At 40.2% G+C, this 20,660-nt stretch overlaps 1 protein-coding gene across 4 annotated transcripts in view; it reads left to right on the top strand.

The window, feature by feature from the left end:
* Positions 1-20,660, top strand: part of LNPK (lunapark, ER junction formation factor) — a 39,903-nt gene that overhangs the window by 10,805 nt on the left and 8,438 nt on the right. For all 4 annotated transcript variants that reach the window (XM_083630382.1, XM_083630381.1, XM_083630384.1 and 1 more), the window contains 5 exons: positions 2,695-2,753; positions 5,939-5,979; positions 13,643-13,726; positions 13,807-13,858; positions 16,649-16,873. In XM_083630382.1, coding sequence (XP_083486508.1) covers positions 2,695-2,753; positions 5,939-5,979; positions 13,643-13,726; positions 13,807-13,858; positions 16,649-16,873 — 461 coding nt within the window. The remainder of the gene's footprint in view (positions 1-2,694; positions 2,754-5,938; positions 5,980-13,642; positions 13,727-13,806; positions 13,859-16,648; positions 16,874-20,660) is intronic.

The raw sequence follows: 20,660 nt of genomic DNA, 5'->3' as shown, positions 1-20,660 counted from the left end.
AATCTGTATTGCTATTTGAAAAGTCCAGCATCCATGAACAGCAAGTGATTAGTTAGCAAAATCTACTCAGACTGACCCAGTTGGATAATCTGATCATAGGGACACTCCTTTGGCTTTTTAATGCATAGGAATCTAATGCTTATGTAACACAATTGGTTGCTTTTTGAGTCTCTTGTTACCAGTGAAACTATTTAGTGGGAAATTTATATTTTGAGTGTATCCATATTTTTACTTACCCTGCCTGGTCCAAGCCAAATTTATTTACATTTAATATTAGAGGACCTTTGTAATGGTTGCCTCGGGGTATGAAATATTCTCCCCAAGGAAGCTAACCTGGTGCCCTCATAAGTTGTCTTTTCCTCACCAGGTTAAGTTTTTTCTGTTCTCTTAGTAGGCCTTTTTAGAACTTGTTTTTAAGTCCCTATGCTATGCTTGGTAATTTAGTGTGCATTTGAAGCTTGTTTTAGTTTTCTGCTGTATTTGGTGTATTTCTGTGCTGGTTTTGTATTTGTCTTTTATGCTGGTCGTCTCTTGTAGTACGGTTTTATTATTTTCAATTTTTGTATGTTTCCTTGAGAATTTTTTGCAAAGCACCTTATGATGCAATAATTTTGCACACTTTTGTTAGCAATCTGTTTTGAGACAGACCTTTCAGAACTTATTGTTAATGGCGGCATATAGGGAGCAAGTGTCCCCTCAACACTTCCATGTTGATAATTAATGCGAAGGGTGTGTTGTCACTGTTCAAGACACTGGTGTCTGTTGTTTGCCAAGTCTTTCGCTGCATCTTTCAGTGCATTTCAGTGTTCAGGTATGTTTGTAGGTATGTGGCCCAGAACTTAAATTTCGACTTGTATGACTTGCAAAAAATACAGTCCCACTCTTCGTCTGCCCCCAGAATAGTTTAGTTTTCCTCCTCGCAGGAAATGAATGAATGGTAAGCAGTTGCCAACTTGTCTTTGTTTGCGGTCAAGTTGTGGAGCTGCACCGTACATCTGGTGTGATCCCCACTAGTTCTAGACGTTTTTCATCCTTAAGCAAGTAAATTAAGCCTGCCTTTTCCAATTGGCAGTTGTTCTCTGTTCAGCAACAGTTGTTGCTGTTTTGGCTTACTCTCGAGGGTCTGATTGTGTTACTAGTGCTGGCAAAATGACCTGGCTTCCAGGAATATGTAGTTTGCCTAAGTAGATGCCTGCATTTCAATTCCTGTTTGAAAAGTTGAGAAAATAACAACATGGTTTTACTTCTTTAATTCTAAAACATGGTACAAATTCATTATGCAAGGATTTTCTTGAATAAATTTTTGAAAATAAACCTTCACTTTTGACTCTGCATACTAAAATAGTAATCGAAACATTAATACTTCTCTGATCTGCTGATCTCTTGGAAAAAAGAAGTGATTGCTAAAAACATTTATGCTTCTCAACTTACACCTAAATAGTCTTTTCCTTGATCATGCATCTTGTGCAAAAGGTGTTTTGCAATTCATAAAATGAAATTGCTTGCAAAATTGATCTACTGTGACTTTCAAAAACACCTCATTGTATTGGTCAGCCTGTATTGTGTCAGGGCCAAGTCAAAGGACTGTTTTGGCATGACAAAGTATATTGAGGCTGCTGGTTTTTCGATGATAAAATGGCTGTCGTGGTCAAACTGATAATAGTGTAGTTATGGGCTGAGTTCTACTCATAGTGAAGTTGTTCGCTTCACAATAAACAGAGCTTGCAATTCAGAACAATTTGAGTATAAGGCCTGCTGAGACCCTTTGCCTGTCTTTCACACAGTAGTTTTGTAGTACTTCGGTAAGGGAAGGGGGTAAACGCCAGAAGTTCAAATGCTTAGGTCTTTGTGCTGTCTAACAACTAGGGAGTTGCTTCAGCAGGATCATCCCCCCCGCCCCGGACTTAGAAGGTTACAACTGCTGCACTATTCAGCATTGATCAGGTCTCCTATGGAGTACTGTGTTCAGTGTTCAGAGTGGTTTTGACAATTGGGAAAGGAGATCTATGAATGCAGTAAAGAATTGATATAATGTAAGAGAATAGGTTGTTTGATCCTGATGCTGGGTAAGCAGGACAGGTTAGGGTTTCTGCTGGTTTACCACCCACCTCACAGCCCAGCAGTCCTCCTCTCTAAGGATTCTCAGACTGCTGGTTTTGGGGGGACTTCAGCATTCATGCCAATGCGGTTGGCTTTGGGATGGCTCAGGACGTTATGGTGGCCATGACAACCATGGGGATGTCTCAACATGTCATCGGCCTAACGCATGTGACAGGCCACACTCTGGACCTTGTTTTCACAACTGGGAAGGAATTAGGGTTTTCTGAAAGTGATCTGAAAGTCTAGATAGTATAAATGTCCAAGTTGGGGCATGGGCTTGTTTGGATCACTGTTATCATTCACATACTTACTTTGCACTCAAGGGATTCTATCTTGCAATCTAAACGCTCTTTCTTTCAAACACTTTTAAAACAGTCCATGTAAGGAACCCATTCTGCTAATATTAAATGAGGTTTCTGTGAAGCAAGCTGATTTGTCCCTAGTTGCTTTTTGAGACTAGCATTAATTGTGAAGTTTTAGATTAAGTTATGTTAAAGTCTGCTGAGGAAGTTAATTCCACCTATAGTGAAGAATGGCACATTCAGTTTCCTTTTGCCTAGATTTTAATAGTGGAAATTATTTCTTTCCCCACAGAATTTGGTCCATAAGAACACTCCTCATTTTCTTCTTTTCTAAAAGAACAGAAAGAAACAGTAAGTGTATTTTTCCTTATCCACCCCCCACCCCCAGATTGTGCTAGCCTAAGCATGGGACTGTATAGATACAATTACATAACCTATAGTTGTCTCGTGTTAAAATACCTTGTGGATGGTTTTGTAGGTGAGATTTATGAGTGAGTTTCTTTTAAGACTTCAGGAAATCTACTCAACCTTATAGTCAGCTATAAAATGGAAAATGAATATAAAATGTTTTGAAGATGAATGGATTAATTGTTAGGTACTTAAATGTGTCTGAAAGCTGAATAGCAAAGGATATTTAAATACTCTTATCTTGCTATATTAATAGAAAGTAATTATGACTAATTTATCTTTTGGTAAATTCACAGTATTTTAGATACTCGTGTATTGTACCCAATATATATCAAAGTATCACTGGAATTAAGGAAGTATGTGTTTCTTCTAAGTTATGAAGCAGCCAGTGTGGTCTGATGGTTATTAGAACGGTGGACTGGAGTACTGGAAAAATATATGCTCAGACACTATTTCCAAGTCTAACCTATCTCAGGATTGTTGTGAAGCTAAAATGGTGAGAGGAATGGGAACCAACTTCATTTTGGAAGGAAGTTGAGATGTATAATAATAACAATAGAAACAACAATATGGATTCAATCTGAAGTTGGATGCAGCCTTAGCAGGACTGTCCTAGGTTAACCTACTGAAGACCCTTTTCTTCCCTTGGTTATTAAAGAGTGCCTGGTTTTGTTGTCCTCACTTGCATGACATTTGTGCCCACAGAAAGGGTCTGGTTTAGAATCCCATGTGCTACTGTTAAACATGATTCAGTTCCTCGAGAACCTGATAAGAGTCTTATACTTAATTTTTGTTGGTCTATGACTGATAAATTCTTTTAAAAGGTGAGTTAGAACTCAGGTGGTGGAATTGACTCTCAAAGGCTGTATTGATGTCATGACAGCAATGCAGGTTAAAAAATTAATTGCAGCTTCCTCTCTTTATTTTGCTACTTTTAAGTTCTGCTCGTTAATGAATTTTGCCCAAAACTTAGGGTTACCATGGCACCAAAGAACTTGCTGTTGCTTCTGCATGGACAGTTGTGATTGGAGCAGTGGCTTTTCATGACAGATGTTGCTTCTTCCTTTCTCATTTAAATGATTTTTTTAAAAAAGGAAAATGGCAGAAGAAATCTTTACTTAGCTAAGGCAAATCTTCCTGGAGGTAATGTGGACTGGAGGCAATGTACTTGGAGGTAATGTGCACATGGGCTTCCTAGGGAAATGAGAGGAACCCCAGGTTTGAGAGTTATTTCTTATGCAGCCTCTCTCATGCTAGTGGCTTGTGGCTGAAATCTGTTGTGCTTTTGCCATATTCACAGTCACATAGGTGTGAGCATTGTTTGCAACATAAGTGACTGTAAAAGTCACTTGTTCACTTCTGTTATGCCTTTCTTCCTGCAACAACCCAGTGAGAGTGATTTTACCCAAGGCCAGTTAGCAAGCTTCACGGTGAAGATGCCAACCTGGTTTTTCCAGTTTCATGCAACATCCAGTCCCTTTGTTGCATTAGCTCTCTCTATTTCCAAACAGCCCAGAACCTTGTTTGAATGGTTTATAATAGCCTTTGCCTGCCTGGTACTCTCCAGATGTTTTGGACAGTATGTCCCATCAGCCACCACCACATGTAGTCCAGAACATTTGGAGGATGCCAAGTTGGCAAAGGCTGGTTTATAATAAACCTGTTGCATTTCACAGTTGGATGTCCTTCGCAAGACGTTTCTCTGTTCATTACTGCATCTTGACACGTTCCTTTCTGCTTAAACCCTTAAAAGCCTACTGCTTCACAAACTCTGTAGGTGTGCTAGGCCCTTTACAGAATTAATACAGGCCCTCACTGGAGGGCTTGCAACAGATCTGTTTTACTACTACTTTGATAGTGGCTTCCTACATTGAGTTTATTGAGTTTGAAAATGGAATAGTGTTAACTTAATGAAAAATCCCACATGCATTTCCATCCCAGCCCCCAAAGAAGTTTAGCAAAGTGTTAAAACTGCATTTTTATAGTGTTTCTTTTCTTATATCTCAGTAGAATGGCTTTTTGACTAGCAATAACTTGTTTAGGCAAAAAGAAATTTTATTAATTGTGAATTTCTGATAACACACACTAATTCTGGGGTTGACATTTAACAGTTTATATTGAGAAGCTTATTTTTATTTTTGTATTTTATTTACGAAATTTATATACTGCCCTCCATCAAATGATCACGGCTGTGTGCAGTATAAAAACACAAAAATATATAACATAATAACAGACAAAAGAACACACACACCCCAGTCTAAAAGGCCATAGATTAATTTGTCAAAGGCCTGTGAGAAGAGGAATGTTTTTGCCTGGTAGCTAAAGCTATGTAGTGAAGGCACCAGGTGAGTCTACCTGGGAAGAGCATTCCATGAATGGGAAGCCGCCACAGAAAAAGCCCATTCTCATGTTGACACTCTCTGGACGTCTCATGGAGGAAGAAGGGCCTTGGATGATGATTTCAGGATCTGGGTCAGTTCATATGAAGAGAGGTGGTTCTTGAGGTATTGCAATCCTGAGCCGTTTAAGGTTTTATAGATCAAAACCAGCACTTTGAATTGGGCCTGGAAACTAGTTGACAGTCAGTGCATTAGGGCCAGGATTGGTGTTATATTCTCAAACCATCCTGCCCTGGTGAGCAGCCTTGCCACTGAATTCTGCACCAACTGAAATTTCCAAACCATCTTCGGAGGTAGCCCCATGTTTAATATGTATAACTCATTGCAATACTCTTACTTAATCTTCAGCCAAATTCACATCTTTATTAAGTGGCATGCCTTCATCCACAGTTTCACATCAATATTTTTGCCTTTTTTATTGAAGTTCTTATGATGGGTCAAAACAATTTTAGTTCTAATAGCAGCTTGATTGATAAAGTGTTACATTAAAAGGTTCATAATTCACCACATTCAGTTGCAGTAAAAATGGTAAACTGCTTGTGAATGATGATGCATCTTAAAAAACTCTTCCATTAATTAACCAAGAGACAGGGGGTTTGCTAATGTTATACTCGAATGCCAACATATTGTATTCAAATTCAGAGTATGAATGTTTTTATTTATTGCATATGGATGCATATTTGACATGTCACCTTGGTATTAAATATTGATTTAAATCTTCTTCTTTAGATGACGCTTTAGAAGTTCTAAAAGCCGAGAAGAAAAAAATAGTAAGTGTGTATATTTATAAAGACGGCTTGGCAAAATCTTACCTGTAATATCTTGTCAAATAAACTGTATAGGTTAACAGGATTTGATTGGGCTGAATGGATGAAATCCAATTTTGTGTGAGTGCCTCCTCTCCCCTCACAATGAGATTTCCTTCAAATCTCCAGAGCAGATTTGGGGGGCATGGAGGCTGGAAAGGGTAGGATAAGAAGCGGGTGGGTTATGCTCTGTGAACAGAAGTCAAGTGCACAGATACCCTACCCCACCCCCTTTGCTGGGTGTGCAATAGTTGGGCTCAAAATATGGCAGATAGCCACTTTCTGTTTTGCAGTGTTTATCATGCAATTATACAGATAACTTTATTTTAAAGGTAAAATAATATGAATGGGGCTAGGATTGTATTGCGCAGGTCCTGAACTGAATACTAACAAAGTAGAAATGCTTTGTGTTCAAATAGAAACTTTGTTTTTTGCTACACCACATTTTTGGTGTAGAAAAGGAGAAAAATAACAATAGCGGAATTAATTCACACACCCACACAAAGCTGTATGTGGAATTAGAACTAAGAATACAAACTAGCCAGCAACCCTAAGTCTTGGGTCCTCTTAAAAATGGATCCAGGTAAAGATTGTCACAGTGGCTTCAAGTAATGCAGCAATCACCTCTTTTATTATTCAGTCATATATGCAGTTTTAAAATCACTACATCCAATCAGCTATCCACTACTCGGAAAACCTTTCAGTATATGAACGGCAATGGAAGGGCACCTATTCCTTATGAATTGAACTGTCCTGATGCAAAATATCATCAAACTTCAGTGTTAGAAATGCACCCTGAACTTCAGGTCTGGTACCAGCGAACCTGTAAATTTTAGTCAAATATTTTTGGTTGAACTGTTTGGTCATCTCAGTCATATCCTTAAGTCATATCCAACATTTTAACCTGTTAACAAATGTTGCTCTTTTAGTGTATATCAGGGTTAAGTCAACATGCCCTCCAAATGTTGTTTGGCTCCTAACAACATTAGCCTTTGCCATCATGGGCAACGATCTGGGATGATGGGAGTTGTAGACTAGCAACATTTGGAGGCACCATGTTGGCGGCTCTTGCTTCAAACTGTAGGAGGAAGCAAATTAGTTGGAGTTTGCAATTCATTCTACTGGAGGTTTGCGTTAAGAGACTGGAGAGTAGGGCGTGGCCAAGCACTTCTCACTCCCAGTCCATTAATCTTTGTAAGTCTTGGACACCATTAATAAGCTGTTCCAATAGCAGTAATTATTTTTTATGTATTTGCAGAGAATTTCTAGAGCACTTAATAATAGAAAAAAATCCTAAACAGTGCATGGATACTTTGACTGTATTTTTATTTGGTTGATCATGCACAGACTTATTAATTCTTACTAGTAGTAGGTGGAATGCATGTAGGCTGTTGGATGCCAGAATTAATGTTTAATCAGGGACTTTAAAATAAGTTTTAATCTTGATTTACATAGGACTTAGACCCTGCCTTTCTGCAAATCTGATGCTGCTTAAAAATAACATGCCCCTAGGTAGATCAGGGCAGAAATCTGAAAATGTATTAGTAAATGTGAGGTGGTGCTGTCAGCTTCAGGAAGGAATGCCTGGAGAACACATATTTGCACATCTGCTCGCTTGTTAGAGCCAAATATGTACATATTTGTTAAGGGCACACCGCTTAATCTTAGAGGCTGTAGTTTGTTAAGGGTGCTGAATGTTAGGAGACCCTTATTTCCCTCAGAGAGCTACAATTTTCAGAGTTGTTCAACAGTCATTCATTTTCCCCAGGAAGTCTGGGCATTGTAGATGGGAATAAGGGTCTCAACCACTTTCAGCACCCTTAACAAACTATAGTTTCTAGGATTCTTTGGCTGAAGCCATGACTGTTTAAAGTGGTATGATACCACTTTAAATATTTAGCATATATGAGTCCTTACTGCAATATCACAAAGGCAGAACTAGCAGAAAAGTTAAAAGTATTTTACCTGTTCGCTTGTGTGAGTTGTGTGTTCACTACTGAAGTTTTCCTATCTCGGTGTGTTTCGTAAATAAATAAATACCTTGTTTTTCAAGTCCTCTGGACTGGTGTAATAGTGCCTTCCCATGGGTGTTAGTGTTTTGGAAATAATACTTAGCTTTGAGAAGTAGGTATATGCAAGGTTGGGAACACCCTGCACCCAGAGAGATTGGTTGGAGGAGTTCAAGGCCTTGTCAGAGATACACTTCTCTGCATGATGGCTCCCAAATGGGAGCAGGGTGGCTGAGTGCCACTGTTGATGCATTCCAGTAGCTGTTGGACTACAACTCCCATCATTCCTTTCCATTGACTATGCTGGCTGGGGCTGATGGGCATCTGAGTCCTAAACAGCCAGGTTGGGCAAGGCTGTTGTAACAGAACCTTTTGTGGCGTGTCCCTGAGAAGTAAATTTTGTGGGAACACACAAAACCCTGCTGGGTCAACTTGTTCAGGTGAGATGCTTCCATGGCACATGTCAAATTGATTGAGGGAATCTTAATGGAATGAGATGGGTAGGTAAATGGGCAGTTGTGACTTCTGATTGTGTGGCCTTTAAAAGGGATTAGAAAAAAGCAGCTAGTTTAGTCTTCGATAAAGGGTTTTGAAAGGGCAAAAATGTTTTGTGGAAATGTTCTCCGTAACTTATAAGAATAAGAACCTATGTAAAAAGGTCAAGGGAAATACGGTTTGTGAGCCAATGAATTTTCTATGACCTTTCTTATGTAAGTTTAGCTTTCAAGTAGCACTTGCGTCTTCCACATGCTAGTTAGTTACTTGTGCCAAATATTTTCCTCTGCCAATAAATATTATGCAACTTTTGCCCAGAGATTGTTGAGGGCAGCAGCAGGTGGTGTGCCATGAATGTCCATTGCTCATTTTGTGGGGATGGAATTGTGTACACCCTTATAATTATTTTACTCTGTTGCTCCCCCACAAATCCTTTCTTCGGTACTGTTCAATCGAATTGTGACAGCCATCTGTTTGGCAACATATATGGTCAAGGCAAGGGCACTGAGTACATTTATTTATTTATTTATTTATTTATTTAACAAAAATTTAAAACAACTAGTTTATTGAAAACAACAACTCTTAAGCAGCTTACAAATACATGATCAGATGTGGATTTTTAAATGTGTGCATTTCGGGAAATAAAAAATCTACTTAAAGAAGCAATTTAAGCCAAATAAGTGCTGAAAAAGGAAAGTGAGTAAAATGTTACTCTTCTAACTCCCTCCTCCAGCTCTATGTACTTTTAAAGGGTGAAGAAGGTAACCATTCTCACCACCTCATGACTAAGGGGATCACTGTGTAGGTAGGCTTCATGAATGCCAGGGGAAGACTTCAAATGCTGCCGCATTGGCAGCTGTTACTGTAATGGGTCTCATTGTGTATCATTTAGATAGTGGCTTCATTCTCTGCTCTACTGACATGACAAAGAAATAGAAGCCCATTCGGGCAATGCACTTCTACACAGGTTCTAAAAGAGCTACATTGGCTCTCAGTACATTTCCAAGCACGATTAAAAGTTTTGGTACTGACCTTTAAAGCCCTAAACGGCTTCAGCCCTGTATACCTAATGGAGCATCTCCACTCCCATCATTCAGCTCAGACACTGAAATCCAGCCCCGAGGGCCTTCTGGCCGTTCCCTCCCTGCAAGAAGTGAAGCTACAGAGAACCAGACAGAGGCCTTCTCTGTAGTGGCACCCGCCCTGTGGAACGCCCTCCCATCAGATGTCAAGGAAACAAACAACTATCTGACTTTTAGAAGACATGTGAAGGCAGCCCTGTTTAGGGAAGTTTTTAATGTTTGATGTTTTAGCGCATTTTTAATATTCTGTTGGGAGCTGCCCAGAATGGGTGGAGAAACCCATCTAGATGGGCAGGGTATAAGTAATTTATTGTTATTATTATTATTATTATTATTGTTGTTGTTGTTGTTGTTGTTGTTGTTGTTGTTGTTGTTATTAGTAGTAGTAGTAGCAGCAGCAGTAGTAGTGTATTGGTGTAGTGTAGCTGTAGCTGAAGTGTAGCTGTAGCTGTAGTGTAGCAGTAGTGTAGCTGTAGCTCAATGGTCGAGCATCTGCTTTACATTCAGGAGGTCCCAGGTTCAATCCCCAATGTTCTCAGCTGGGACTGGGGAAGCTGCCCTCTCTCTAAACCTTGGAGAGCCGCTGCCAGTCATTTCAGACACTGCAGAGCTAGATGGACCGTTGGTCTGACAGTGTATCAGGCAGCTTCCTGTGTTACTATCGTGGAGCAGTGATGCCAGCTACAGTGTTGATGATGCTGTTTGGGGCAAGCGTTGGAGGTGCGGGTGGAGACAGCGGAAAATATCCTTCTCCTGTCCCCGACTGCTCTACTTGGCAAGGCAGTTTAGCTACCGAGTGGAATGTGCTTGGTAATATGAGAGGGCACCAGTACACTAGGAGTGATCGCCAAAGAAGAAGATTCCTGTAGCTGCTGTTGCCATCAGTACAGTTGTAGGGATTGGAACAGATCCTTAATTTCTCTAATCCTTTTGGCAGTGGAGATGATGATTTCAGTTTAGGGCAATGTGAGATGTATTTTTGCTTGGAGTGCTTTAGGCTTTGCCTTTTGTTCGTTTGGGCAGTTAGAAAATGGACTACAAATTTGAATCTAGGTTTGGGAGTGTAGAAAGGTAGTGGGAGAAGAGAGAAGCACAGGTGTGGTAGGGATTTAATATCAGGGTTGGGGAGGTGAGAAGAAAGTGCTGAAGAAAACTGGGTTGGGAGGTGGATGTGGGGCAAGGGGAGGAATGAACGGGGACGACACAAGAGCCAAACCATAGGAAATCTGCTTCTTAATCTGCTAACTGGCTCACCAGTCCAGAATAATGTGATTCTAGATGTGTGTTAAAAAATGCTACTCACTTGGTTTCCTAAGTAGTTAAAGATTGCTGCCTAGAATATTTGAAACTTCTTTCAGGCCTAAGAGCCTGAGTTGATCTATTCTGAAGCATTCTTTCACTCTCTAGTACTTAGAGTATTACTTAGTCGGATATCATCTAGTATTCGTGGCTGAGCAAGCAGATAACTTACCATCAGGTAGATCGTTCTTGAAGGTGTCTTTAGATTATCCTGTGTGTTGCTCTAAGCTGCTGCTTTAAATGAATTCAAATCTCCTTGAGCTGCCCCCTAGGGTACTAAAGAAGCTTGCAGATTTAATCTCGGAGCCTCTGTCTATAAACTGGAGAATTACTGGAGAACAGATGAGGTCCCTGCAGACAGCATTTGCTCCATGATTCTATGAGAGCAAGGCAGTGGAGACTGGTCCATTAGGGCAAATGGGGCTCTGTACCACCAACCTCGGTTTGTCCTTAGCCAACCCCCAACCTACCTGCCTTCAGGTTTACAACCAGTCCGGGGAGTGGGCACTGCCTGCCAGTTTCTGACACCTTAGCCTCAATTTTAGCCATGTAAAACTCAGCAGGGGGAAGATTGGGGACAGAATTAGAACTAGTTGGCTCCACCTGCCGTTGTCTTTGGCACCCCCTACTGCTGGCCTCCATGCATGCCACCCTCCCAGCCCCAATCGGCAAGGGAAAAGGTAGATCCTTTTTAGCTTAAGTTTCTCGGGGGTTGTACTTGCCTGGAAAGCGTAGACTAGGGTGTTGGACTTACTGCAGCAGCTGTTAATGTTCTATGTGTTCCTGTTTTTTAGTGCTTTTGGCAGTTATTTACACAGATTACATGCGCACCCTGAATAGTTTCAATGGAGTGGTGGTTAAATCACCCTTAACTCTTCTAGAGTGTTAATGCTGTTTTAGTCTTCCTCATTTTCTGTCCAGGTTTCTAGCTCCTAAGTGTGTGCAGCGTGGGGCTGGTGATGCACATTTGTAGCCTGGGGTTCTTATCTTTTTTGGACCTTTTGTGTTGTGATTTTGCTTTCGTATTATTTTGCTTGCTAATAGATTGATGCCATCTTACCGTATTTTTGTTGCAATACTCTTGTTACCACTTTGGGGGGTGGGGGCTTTGGGCCGAAAAGTGGTACATAAATTGTAGTAAATAATCATAACCATTGTTGTTTTAATTTATAATTTGGTCACAACTAATAGGTCATGATTTGTTAATGTTCTTAACATCTGAAAGTAGAGCACAAGTTGCTTACCCTAGCTTGATATGGAATCTCAAGACATGCTAAGGGCTAGAAGGGGTTAAACCATTTTTAAAAAAATTGTTTCAGAATTCTCTATGGGGAGTTCTGGTGTCCCTTGTAGTTTTTGATAGTCCTTAATGGATAATGTGAATAATTTTTATTTCTTTCTCTTTAAAGGGTTCTTAGCATTTGAGTGTTAGCTGTCAGATAAATGCTTCATTTCTTTGAAAGTCAATTTTATTTATTATCTACTTTTTATATGTGTATGAGGATATCTTGTGGTGGTAGATCATTCCTCTTATGGTGCAGGTGAGCAACTAACAGTTTTACCTATCCTACACCACAGAGGAACAGTTTGATCATTCTTGCTCTGTTTAGAGTGAGTCCTGTTTAGCAATGAATGAGGGAAATTCAAAACATGCATCTCTTGGCCTTAAAAATGCCAACTATTTATTAAACAAACTGTGTGTGTGTGTTTGAGAGAGAGACAGACAGAGACAGAGAGAAGCTACTGTATTAATAGAAGGGTAGGGGAGATTTCTAGCATTGAGAAGAAGAACTTGGAGAGACATAAATCAAAATGTACTGTGAAATGTTTTATATTCCTTGTACATGTTAGTCATCTGTCATAACTTTAGAACACAAATATTCATAGTTAAACTTCTTCTGATGCTGGCTATTAACCGCTAAAATGATATTTTACTAGTGATTACTTTTTTAATTAAGCCCATGTATTAGCTATAAAGCCACTTGAGTGCATTGTAAATAAAATGCAGTAATAATGAAGTGCTTTAATTACAATCCCTAAAGTGTGCATAGTACTCGGTAAATTTTTTATTTAAATTCTTAGCATGTTCTATTTTTTTCCTGAAAGGCAGTTTGAATCTAGCCATAAAGGCTGGTGCTTTAGCCTTTAAAGCCATTTGAGCAAATTCCATGGCTGCTCTCCCAGTTAGTGAGTTTTCATGGCATTTGCAGCAAGCTAATTGCTTCTGCTAATAAATAATCTAAAATCAATGCTGACAGCAGTTAATTGGCACAGAGACTTTATTCTGTAAAGCACTTGGCTAACGACCTTCTTTAAATTAATAGCATTAAGTGCTATGAGGAAATAAATCTGAGGAATTGCCTGTCATTTGCTTGTCATGTCTAATAACTTCCAATAATGATGGCTGATAGATTTTTGCACATTCCATTATTGAAGTTGGTGCATGTAATTATTCTCCTCATTATATGTAAACAATTAGCAATATTTGGTGTTTCCTTGCAATAAAGCTGTTGAGCACAAGTAGTGCATTAGAGGTTAGAAACAATTTTTAAAGCTAGATTTCATTTCCATTGAACACATTGAAGTGATGTGTGTGTGGTTGTGGTTTTTGCAGGATTTCTTTATCTTAACTTATGCCATTAAAGAAAAGCATTGGGGGTTTATTCCCCCTAAAGCTTTGGAATTTAAATTCTAAAGTGGCCTATCTTGACCAGTAAAACATTTTTTAAAATTTATTTTTAGCTTGAAGAAGTAATGGAAAAAGAAACTTACAAGGCTGCTAAACTAATCCTTGAAAGGTTTGATCCCGAAGCCAAGAAGGCAAAGGTAGGATCTGATCTCTGTACTAATTTACTACAAAGTGCACCACAGAGCAAAACACTTTGTAATATTATTATAATTGACAGGATGTTGAACCGCCATCTGCTGGAGCATCTGCAGTTCCAAGACCCGGCCAAGGTAATAGCTCTGTAAAAACTGCTGCTTTTCATGAAGAAAACTGTATTTACACCATTTAATTTTCATTCCAAGAGGCTTGGAATATTTCAGAACACAGGCCCACCACAAATGAAATCTCTGTTCCTAAACAGGAATTTAATTTGGGGAAGAGAGGATGGTGCTATCTGATTTTTTAGAAGTTTATTTAGTAGTAGGCCAACTTCTTGAGCGGATTAGGGCAACATTGTCCCCTTGGCCAGCTCACCGGGATCAGTAGTCATTTGCGGTGAGAGAAGGAAGCATGCAGGAAGTTGATTCTCTTTCACTAGTAGATGTGGAGGGTCCATGGACATGGTGGGCAGAAATACCCAGAGGTCTTCACATCTGCTTGGGCCTCAGAATGAAGAGCGGGGTGAGTTCAGTGTCTCCTAGCTTGACCTAGTGGCATGTGGGGGCAGCAGGCCTAGTCCGTCTTAAGACATCAGCATCACACCATTGAACTGTGACCAGCCATGCCCTCCAGAGTACAGGAGTACCCATTCATTTGTGGTAGTGGTGACCACTAACAGGATATGGCTTTGCTGTATGATTTCATGTTTTGATTCCAAAACACAATTAATGTGCTTACAGTTCTGGATATATATTTTTTTCCTGATCAGAATGGTTTGATTGCTTCTAGCAGCAGCACACTTGATCTTCCAGGTCCTTTTGTATCTTTCTTTACCGTAATTAGTCTTTCCGGTTTGGTTTTTGTTCCCATTTCGTGAGGATAGGGCCGACTCAGTGAGACGGGAGGCAAAGTAGAAATGAAATAGATACTCTTTTTTTAGAGTGGGAAAGACAGCGTCTCTGGAAAAAGTTGCTTTTTATACCGTATCTGAAGATTTTGTTGGCTTCATCAACACGTGTGAGAGGTTGCACGTATTTCATTTGAGGGATGGACTATGTGACAGTTTGCAACTGCTTCATATCTATCTTTAACTTTACGCTATGCCATGCACGAGGACTTGCTAGAAGACAGTGAAATTGATTTTACTGCAAAAGGAATTGTATTCTCCCCACCATCACTGGACCAGAAACACAAAGATGTGAGAAACCTGGATTCTCATACAAAATGTATCCCGCAGGCGCTGGAAGACACAATCTTGAGGCACTTGGGATTACAAGTCAGGGAAAGTATGTGCAAAAAGAAGATAGATAAAAATACATATAGTAGTAACATGTATACTGAAAAGGCCCAAAGTATTCACAATTGCAAAGGGCTTTAATGCTGGTGGTCGCTGAGTTGTAGAACTGAAATGAAATGAGCCACTAGATCTAGATATAACAGAAGATATGGGGTGGGTGTGGAAGTGGGTCAGGGATGGGGCAAATAATGTTGCCTTAGTATTAATATGTTTTTTTCAGCTGAGTGCATGATTCTCTAGGGAAAGAAAGGGGCTGAGGCTGTTGAGTTGTACTTTGAGTTGTGAAGATCTTCAGGAAAAGAAAGCTCTTAGTTTTGGGCTGTCAAGATTGTCCCACTACGTATTGTTACCGCTTGACCATGCTGCATGGATAATACTGTTAAAGAGGCCCCTAAGGGATGTAGATAAAGAGCAGTTTCTCAGGTGTTTAGGGCGGGGATGGCTGTTTGAATTAGGTTCTGAAGGCTATAAAAATCACACAGATCCTGTGATCATTAGTGTTGTGTACCATTCATTGACAGCTGTCATAATCTGCAACCAGTAATGGTTTCTTCACCTAGGACCTTGCAGGTTATGAAAACCTGAATGAAAACCCTGCATCCAAAATTGAGAGAGTGAATTACAGCTTTTTCAGCAGAAAGGTTCTAGATACAGTGGTGTACACTGAAGCCTGCAAATCTAAATGAGTGGCTAGTCATTAAGAAGTGTGCGTGCAATCTTCAGGTTGGAGCCTGCCAAGCAATCATTATCTTGGTCTTGTCCTGAACATTTTTCAAGTGGGTCCGTCATTCATGTCTGTTCCCCAGTCACAACCAGCAAAAACTACAGGATCAAGGTCAGATCAGAGCAGCACCATCAGCATATTGATAGCATCTTAAGGTCTACTTCAGTACTCATTACCTATGGCAAATTTCCACAGAGTCAAAGGCAGTTCTATGTATGTGAGAAGGTTTTAACAAGACTCACAATTCCCTTTGGGCTTGAACTACTCTTATGACACACAACTCATTCCTAACTAGGTGTCTGTTCTTTTTGCACACCTATCCAACTCTTTCCAACAGAAGCCTAGCCAAGAACCAGCGAAAGTGGTGCATGCAAACACCCACCCCATTGCATATTTTCCTATTGGAAAATGCAAATCTTTAGTAAATTGTAATGTAGTATAAAGGAACAAAATGGTGTGGGACTTGTGCAAAATAGCTGTGGTTCTTAATAGCCTGAGAATGACTGAATGGTGTGATAATGCTTGAAAAATTAATAAGTGGCCTCGAGGTCATTTTGTTTACGTTCTAATATAATTTAATTTGTTTACATTCTAATCTAGATTAACTGGTCCTTTATGCTAGTTAGAGAATGCTGAGAGACGCAATTAAACTGTTTTATTAATGCCATTCAAGTGAGAGCCACTTCTGAGGGAGTTTAGAAACCAGATGGTAGGCTCAAATTACAAGAAAGGTTCTATTTGAGAACTCGGATCTATGTATTGTTGCACTTCAGCTGGTTTGCATGCGGACGGGTGGGGGTAGCCTTTACAAATGTTTCGCTTACCTTGGTTAACTTACAGTAATGCCAGGTCTTGAGTAATTTTGGTACAATAAGCATTAACGTGTGGCTCTTCTGTCAGAACTTCGTCATCGGACCCCAGTGCGAGGCAACGTGTCTCCCCCGACCCCTGCTTCACCAAAACAGGGATCTCCAAAAGGACCAAGCCCAGCGCCTCCAACTCCTGGATTGCAGAGAGAGATTTCGGCACCGGGCGGACCTCCTGAGAGATCTGTTACATCACCCTTGCAGCCAAATGTGTTACCAAGACATCCCGGGTCCCGTGCCACTTCAGTGCCTGGAATGGGTAAACAGAGCACTTAATGTTGTTTACAGTTTATATTATTTTCTCTGGTTACCAATAAAACAGGCCATTTTCAGACAGTATGGAAATGGCATTTTGTTTGGAAGTAGAGGAGCCGTTATCTGATTAAGCAGGAGTTCCATATTCAATTAGCCATAACTCTTTACAGCTGGCACCTTATGATACTGAAACCTATTGCCTGAGCTCATTTAACTGTTATGGCTTCTTTGTTTAAATGGTAATAAAACTTTGCAGTATTCTGTAGTCAACAATATAGCATACCTTTTTATGTTCTTGGTTTAGTCAAGCCTCCAGACTTAGATAAATCAGGTATATAAGAAAACACTTTTGGAATTCATTCATGCTTCTTACAAAGCCCCGGACATATTTTTTAACTTTCATTGTGACATTTATTCAAATGCTTATTCTAAGCCCTCCCCCAAAAAGTTCACGCTGCAAAGATTAAAACATAAAATATTTAATAACTAAAGAGGTTTCGTATTAGGTAGCAGAGCTTTCTGAAGTAGAAAGCTGATGAACGGGGGACGGGGGAGAGTTAACATCAGTTACCTTGTTGAAACATTTTACTTCTAATTTGTGTCTGCTGAAACTACTAGCTAAACTCAGAAGCACTTTAAACCTTTTTCATTGCTGGATTGATTTTCTGTTTTACAGATGTACTTTTCAGTTCAGTTGTGTATGGGGTGGTAAAAGTCTGTAGTGAGCAAACTCTTAATGAAAAAATTATTCATGTGTGCCCAGTGTGTCATTGTGTGCTTCCTGCACACTTTCCTTTGCTTCCAAATCTCCTAGGGTTGAAATTACAGATAGGAGGGTCAGATTCTGAGAGAAGGTCGGAGCTGCAATTTTTACTCAGCTTGTGTCTAATTTGCTGCTTTTCCTTGCATTAAAATGATTACCTATTTGGAATTCCCTGCGCAACCGCAAACCCTGGTGTTGTGTTAGGGATGGAGAAAACAAGGGACTTATGACCTTGCAGCAGCCTGATCAATCCTGACCATTGCCATGCTGGCTTAGGTTGAGATGGAGTTGGAGTCTTGGGTTCCAAGGGAGGAGCAGTCTACTAGATACAGTGATAAAGTGTACCTCAAGTTACAAACGCTTCAGGTTACAAACTCCGCTAACCTGGAAGAGTTACCTCGAGTTGAGATGAGAACGCAAATCATGTGCCGGCGACGCAGCAGTAGCAAGAGGCCCCATTAGTGAAAGCCCGCCTCTAGTTAAGAACACTTTCAGGTTAAGAATGGACCTCCGGAACGAATTAAGTTTGTAACTAGAGGTACCACTGTACCTTGGTTTTTGAACAGCTTAGTTCTCGAACGTTTTGGCTCCCGGACGCCGTAAACCCGGAAGTGAGTGTTCCGGTTTGTGAACTATTTTTGGAAGCCAAACGTCCGACATGGCTTCCAATGAGTGCAGGAAGCTCTTGCACCCAATTGGAAGCTGCGTCTTGGTTTTTGAACATTTTCGGAAGTCAAACGGACTTCAGGAATGGATTCCATTCAAAAGCCTAGGTACGACTATGATGCATGAGAGGGCCTTACTTCACCCTGAATGACCATATGCAATTTAGAGTGCTCAGCGCAGCAGCTGCATGTAGGACTCTCAGGCAACAGGATGGCTGATATATTTCTGTGTAGAATCTCTTCACACCTGTCTCCCAAAGTTCAGAAGGGTGTGTATTATGACTACAGTTTTGTATTAAAATTTTGATCCTGCAGTGCAGGTGTTCACCAATCTCGGGCAAATATGAAGGCTACATAGCTTTGGGAGGGAAAAAATAGTATTGCACACTTTGATGCAAGGGCTAGATGTTTGGTTCATTATTCATTTTTAAAACCGTAATTAATGGTGGTTACTTATTTTAATTAAGAGTTATTGGCAAATGTGGCAATTTTTAACCGTAACATGTTAATTAAGAAACAAGCGCCCTCTGTTAATTCAGTTCTGTAGCATACTGTTAAAAGTCATGACAAACTTGGAGGTTTATTGTTGGTGCAGGAATTTCAGTGTCTCTCAGTGTAGTCTTTCAAGTGCAACTTACTTAGAAGTTCCAAGCAACATGATAGAATATAAAAGTCAAGTTTCTTGCTATGCAGATTTCTTCCTGTCTTGTGAGAAACATCAGCTGAAGTGCATATGACTGCACTTAATTATCTTTAAACTGGAAAAGATAATTCATTTTTTCATTACATTATACTTTGTGGAAGAGAATCAATTTAACATGTATTACCACAGAGCTTCCATATGTCTAAAAATTAATAACCAGCAGGTAGTTGAGAGTTTGCCAAGCTTTGCAGAAATGGCCAGTCTGCCCACAATGATTGCTTTTGATGTTCATATTAATTACTCTTGTCCATATCAGCATGAGGAATAAGATGCGTGGTTTGAGAATTGTTAGTGTGCCAAGTAATTGGAGAGGTTCTTGGGGCACATGGTCTTAGGTTTCAGGCTTCTTTAAGATTAGTGAGGCAGCCCTTTTACCATGGGCCCTATGGTTGTTTTGAACTGAGATTGTCTCCAAAGTGTGCATGCTTAATAATACTGAAAATATTTATATGTGACATTGGATTGTTTTGCATGTAATCTTTTTTAAAAATCAGTTTTATTCCAGTCTAAGGCCCTCTTATTTGTAATGGTGTTCCCTTTAAATGTAATTGGTTTAAAGTAATTGTTTAGGTCATGTATTTACTTGTGCAAAATGTGTATATGTTCGCATCCAAAACCTCCTGGTATAGGGCAGTACAGTCATACCTTGGATCCGGAACGCCTTGGTACTCCAACGTTTTGGCTCCCAAACGCTGCAAACCTGGAAGTGAGTGTTCCAGTTTGCGAACGTTCTTTGGAACCCAAACGTCTGACAGGGCTTCCGTGGCTTCCGATTGGCTGCAGGAGCTTCCTGCAGCCAATCAGAAGCCGTGCATTGGTTTCTGAACGTTTTGGAAATCGAATGGACTTCCAGAATGAATTGTGTTTGTCTTCCAAGGTACGACTGTATATCAATTCAATTAATAATAATAATATCTGAAATGTCTGATAATTAGGATAGAACCAAAAGCTTAATGAATGTTGCAGTCTCCAACTCACAATTCGGCACACTTTTAAAAGTAGGGTGAGCAATCTGTGGCCACTCCAGTCTTCCATGCTGGCTGGTGTTGATGGTGTCCACCAATATCTGGAACATCATATGTCCTATGGTACTGAGAGAATTTGAGCACACAGAATGGTATTTTTTGTGGAGCCAGTGTGGTGTAGTGGTTAAGAGCGGTAGTCTCGTAATCTGGGGAACCAGGTTCGCGTCTCCGCTCCTCCACATGCAGCTGCTGGGTGACCTTGGGCCAGTCACACTTCTTTGAAGTCTCTCAGCCCCACTCACCTCACAGAGTGTTTGTTGTGGGGGAGGAAGGGAAAGGAGAATGTTAGCCGCTTTGAGACTCCTTAAAGGGAGTGAAAGGCGGGATATCAAATCCAAACTCTTCTTCTTCTTCTTCTTCTTTTGTGGGGGGGAGGGAGAAGGAGAATATATATATATATATATATATATGTCCAAGTGTTCTAAATCTCCTATACAATAAGATGATATAGATATAGATAGAACTTTTGGAATGGTTTGCCCTTAATGCTAGACCATGGTTGATTTAACAAACAACTGCAAGTTGTCCCACAGGTGATCAAGCAAACCTTAGCTTGTTTCTTCAAAGCTTGGTTTGTTTTCTGGCTGCTCTTGCTTTGCGCCTTTGGTGAGCAATGAGGGCGAGGTGGTCCAACG

Source organism: Podarcis filfolensis, assembly GCF_964270895.1.
Source record: "Podarcis filfolensis genome assembly, chromosome: 1".
Taxonomy (NCBI): Eukaryota; Metazoa; Chordata; class Lepidosauria; order Squamata; family Lacertidae; genus Podarcis; species Podarcis filfolensis.
This window is presented reverse-complemented; position numbering and strand designations above follow the sequence as displayed.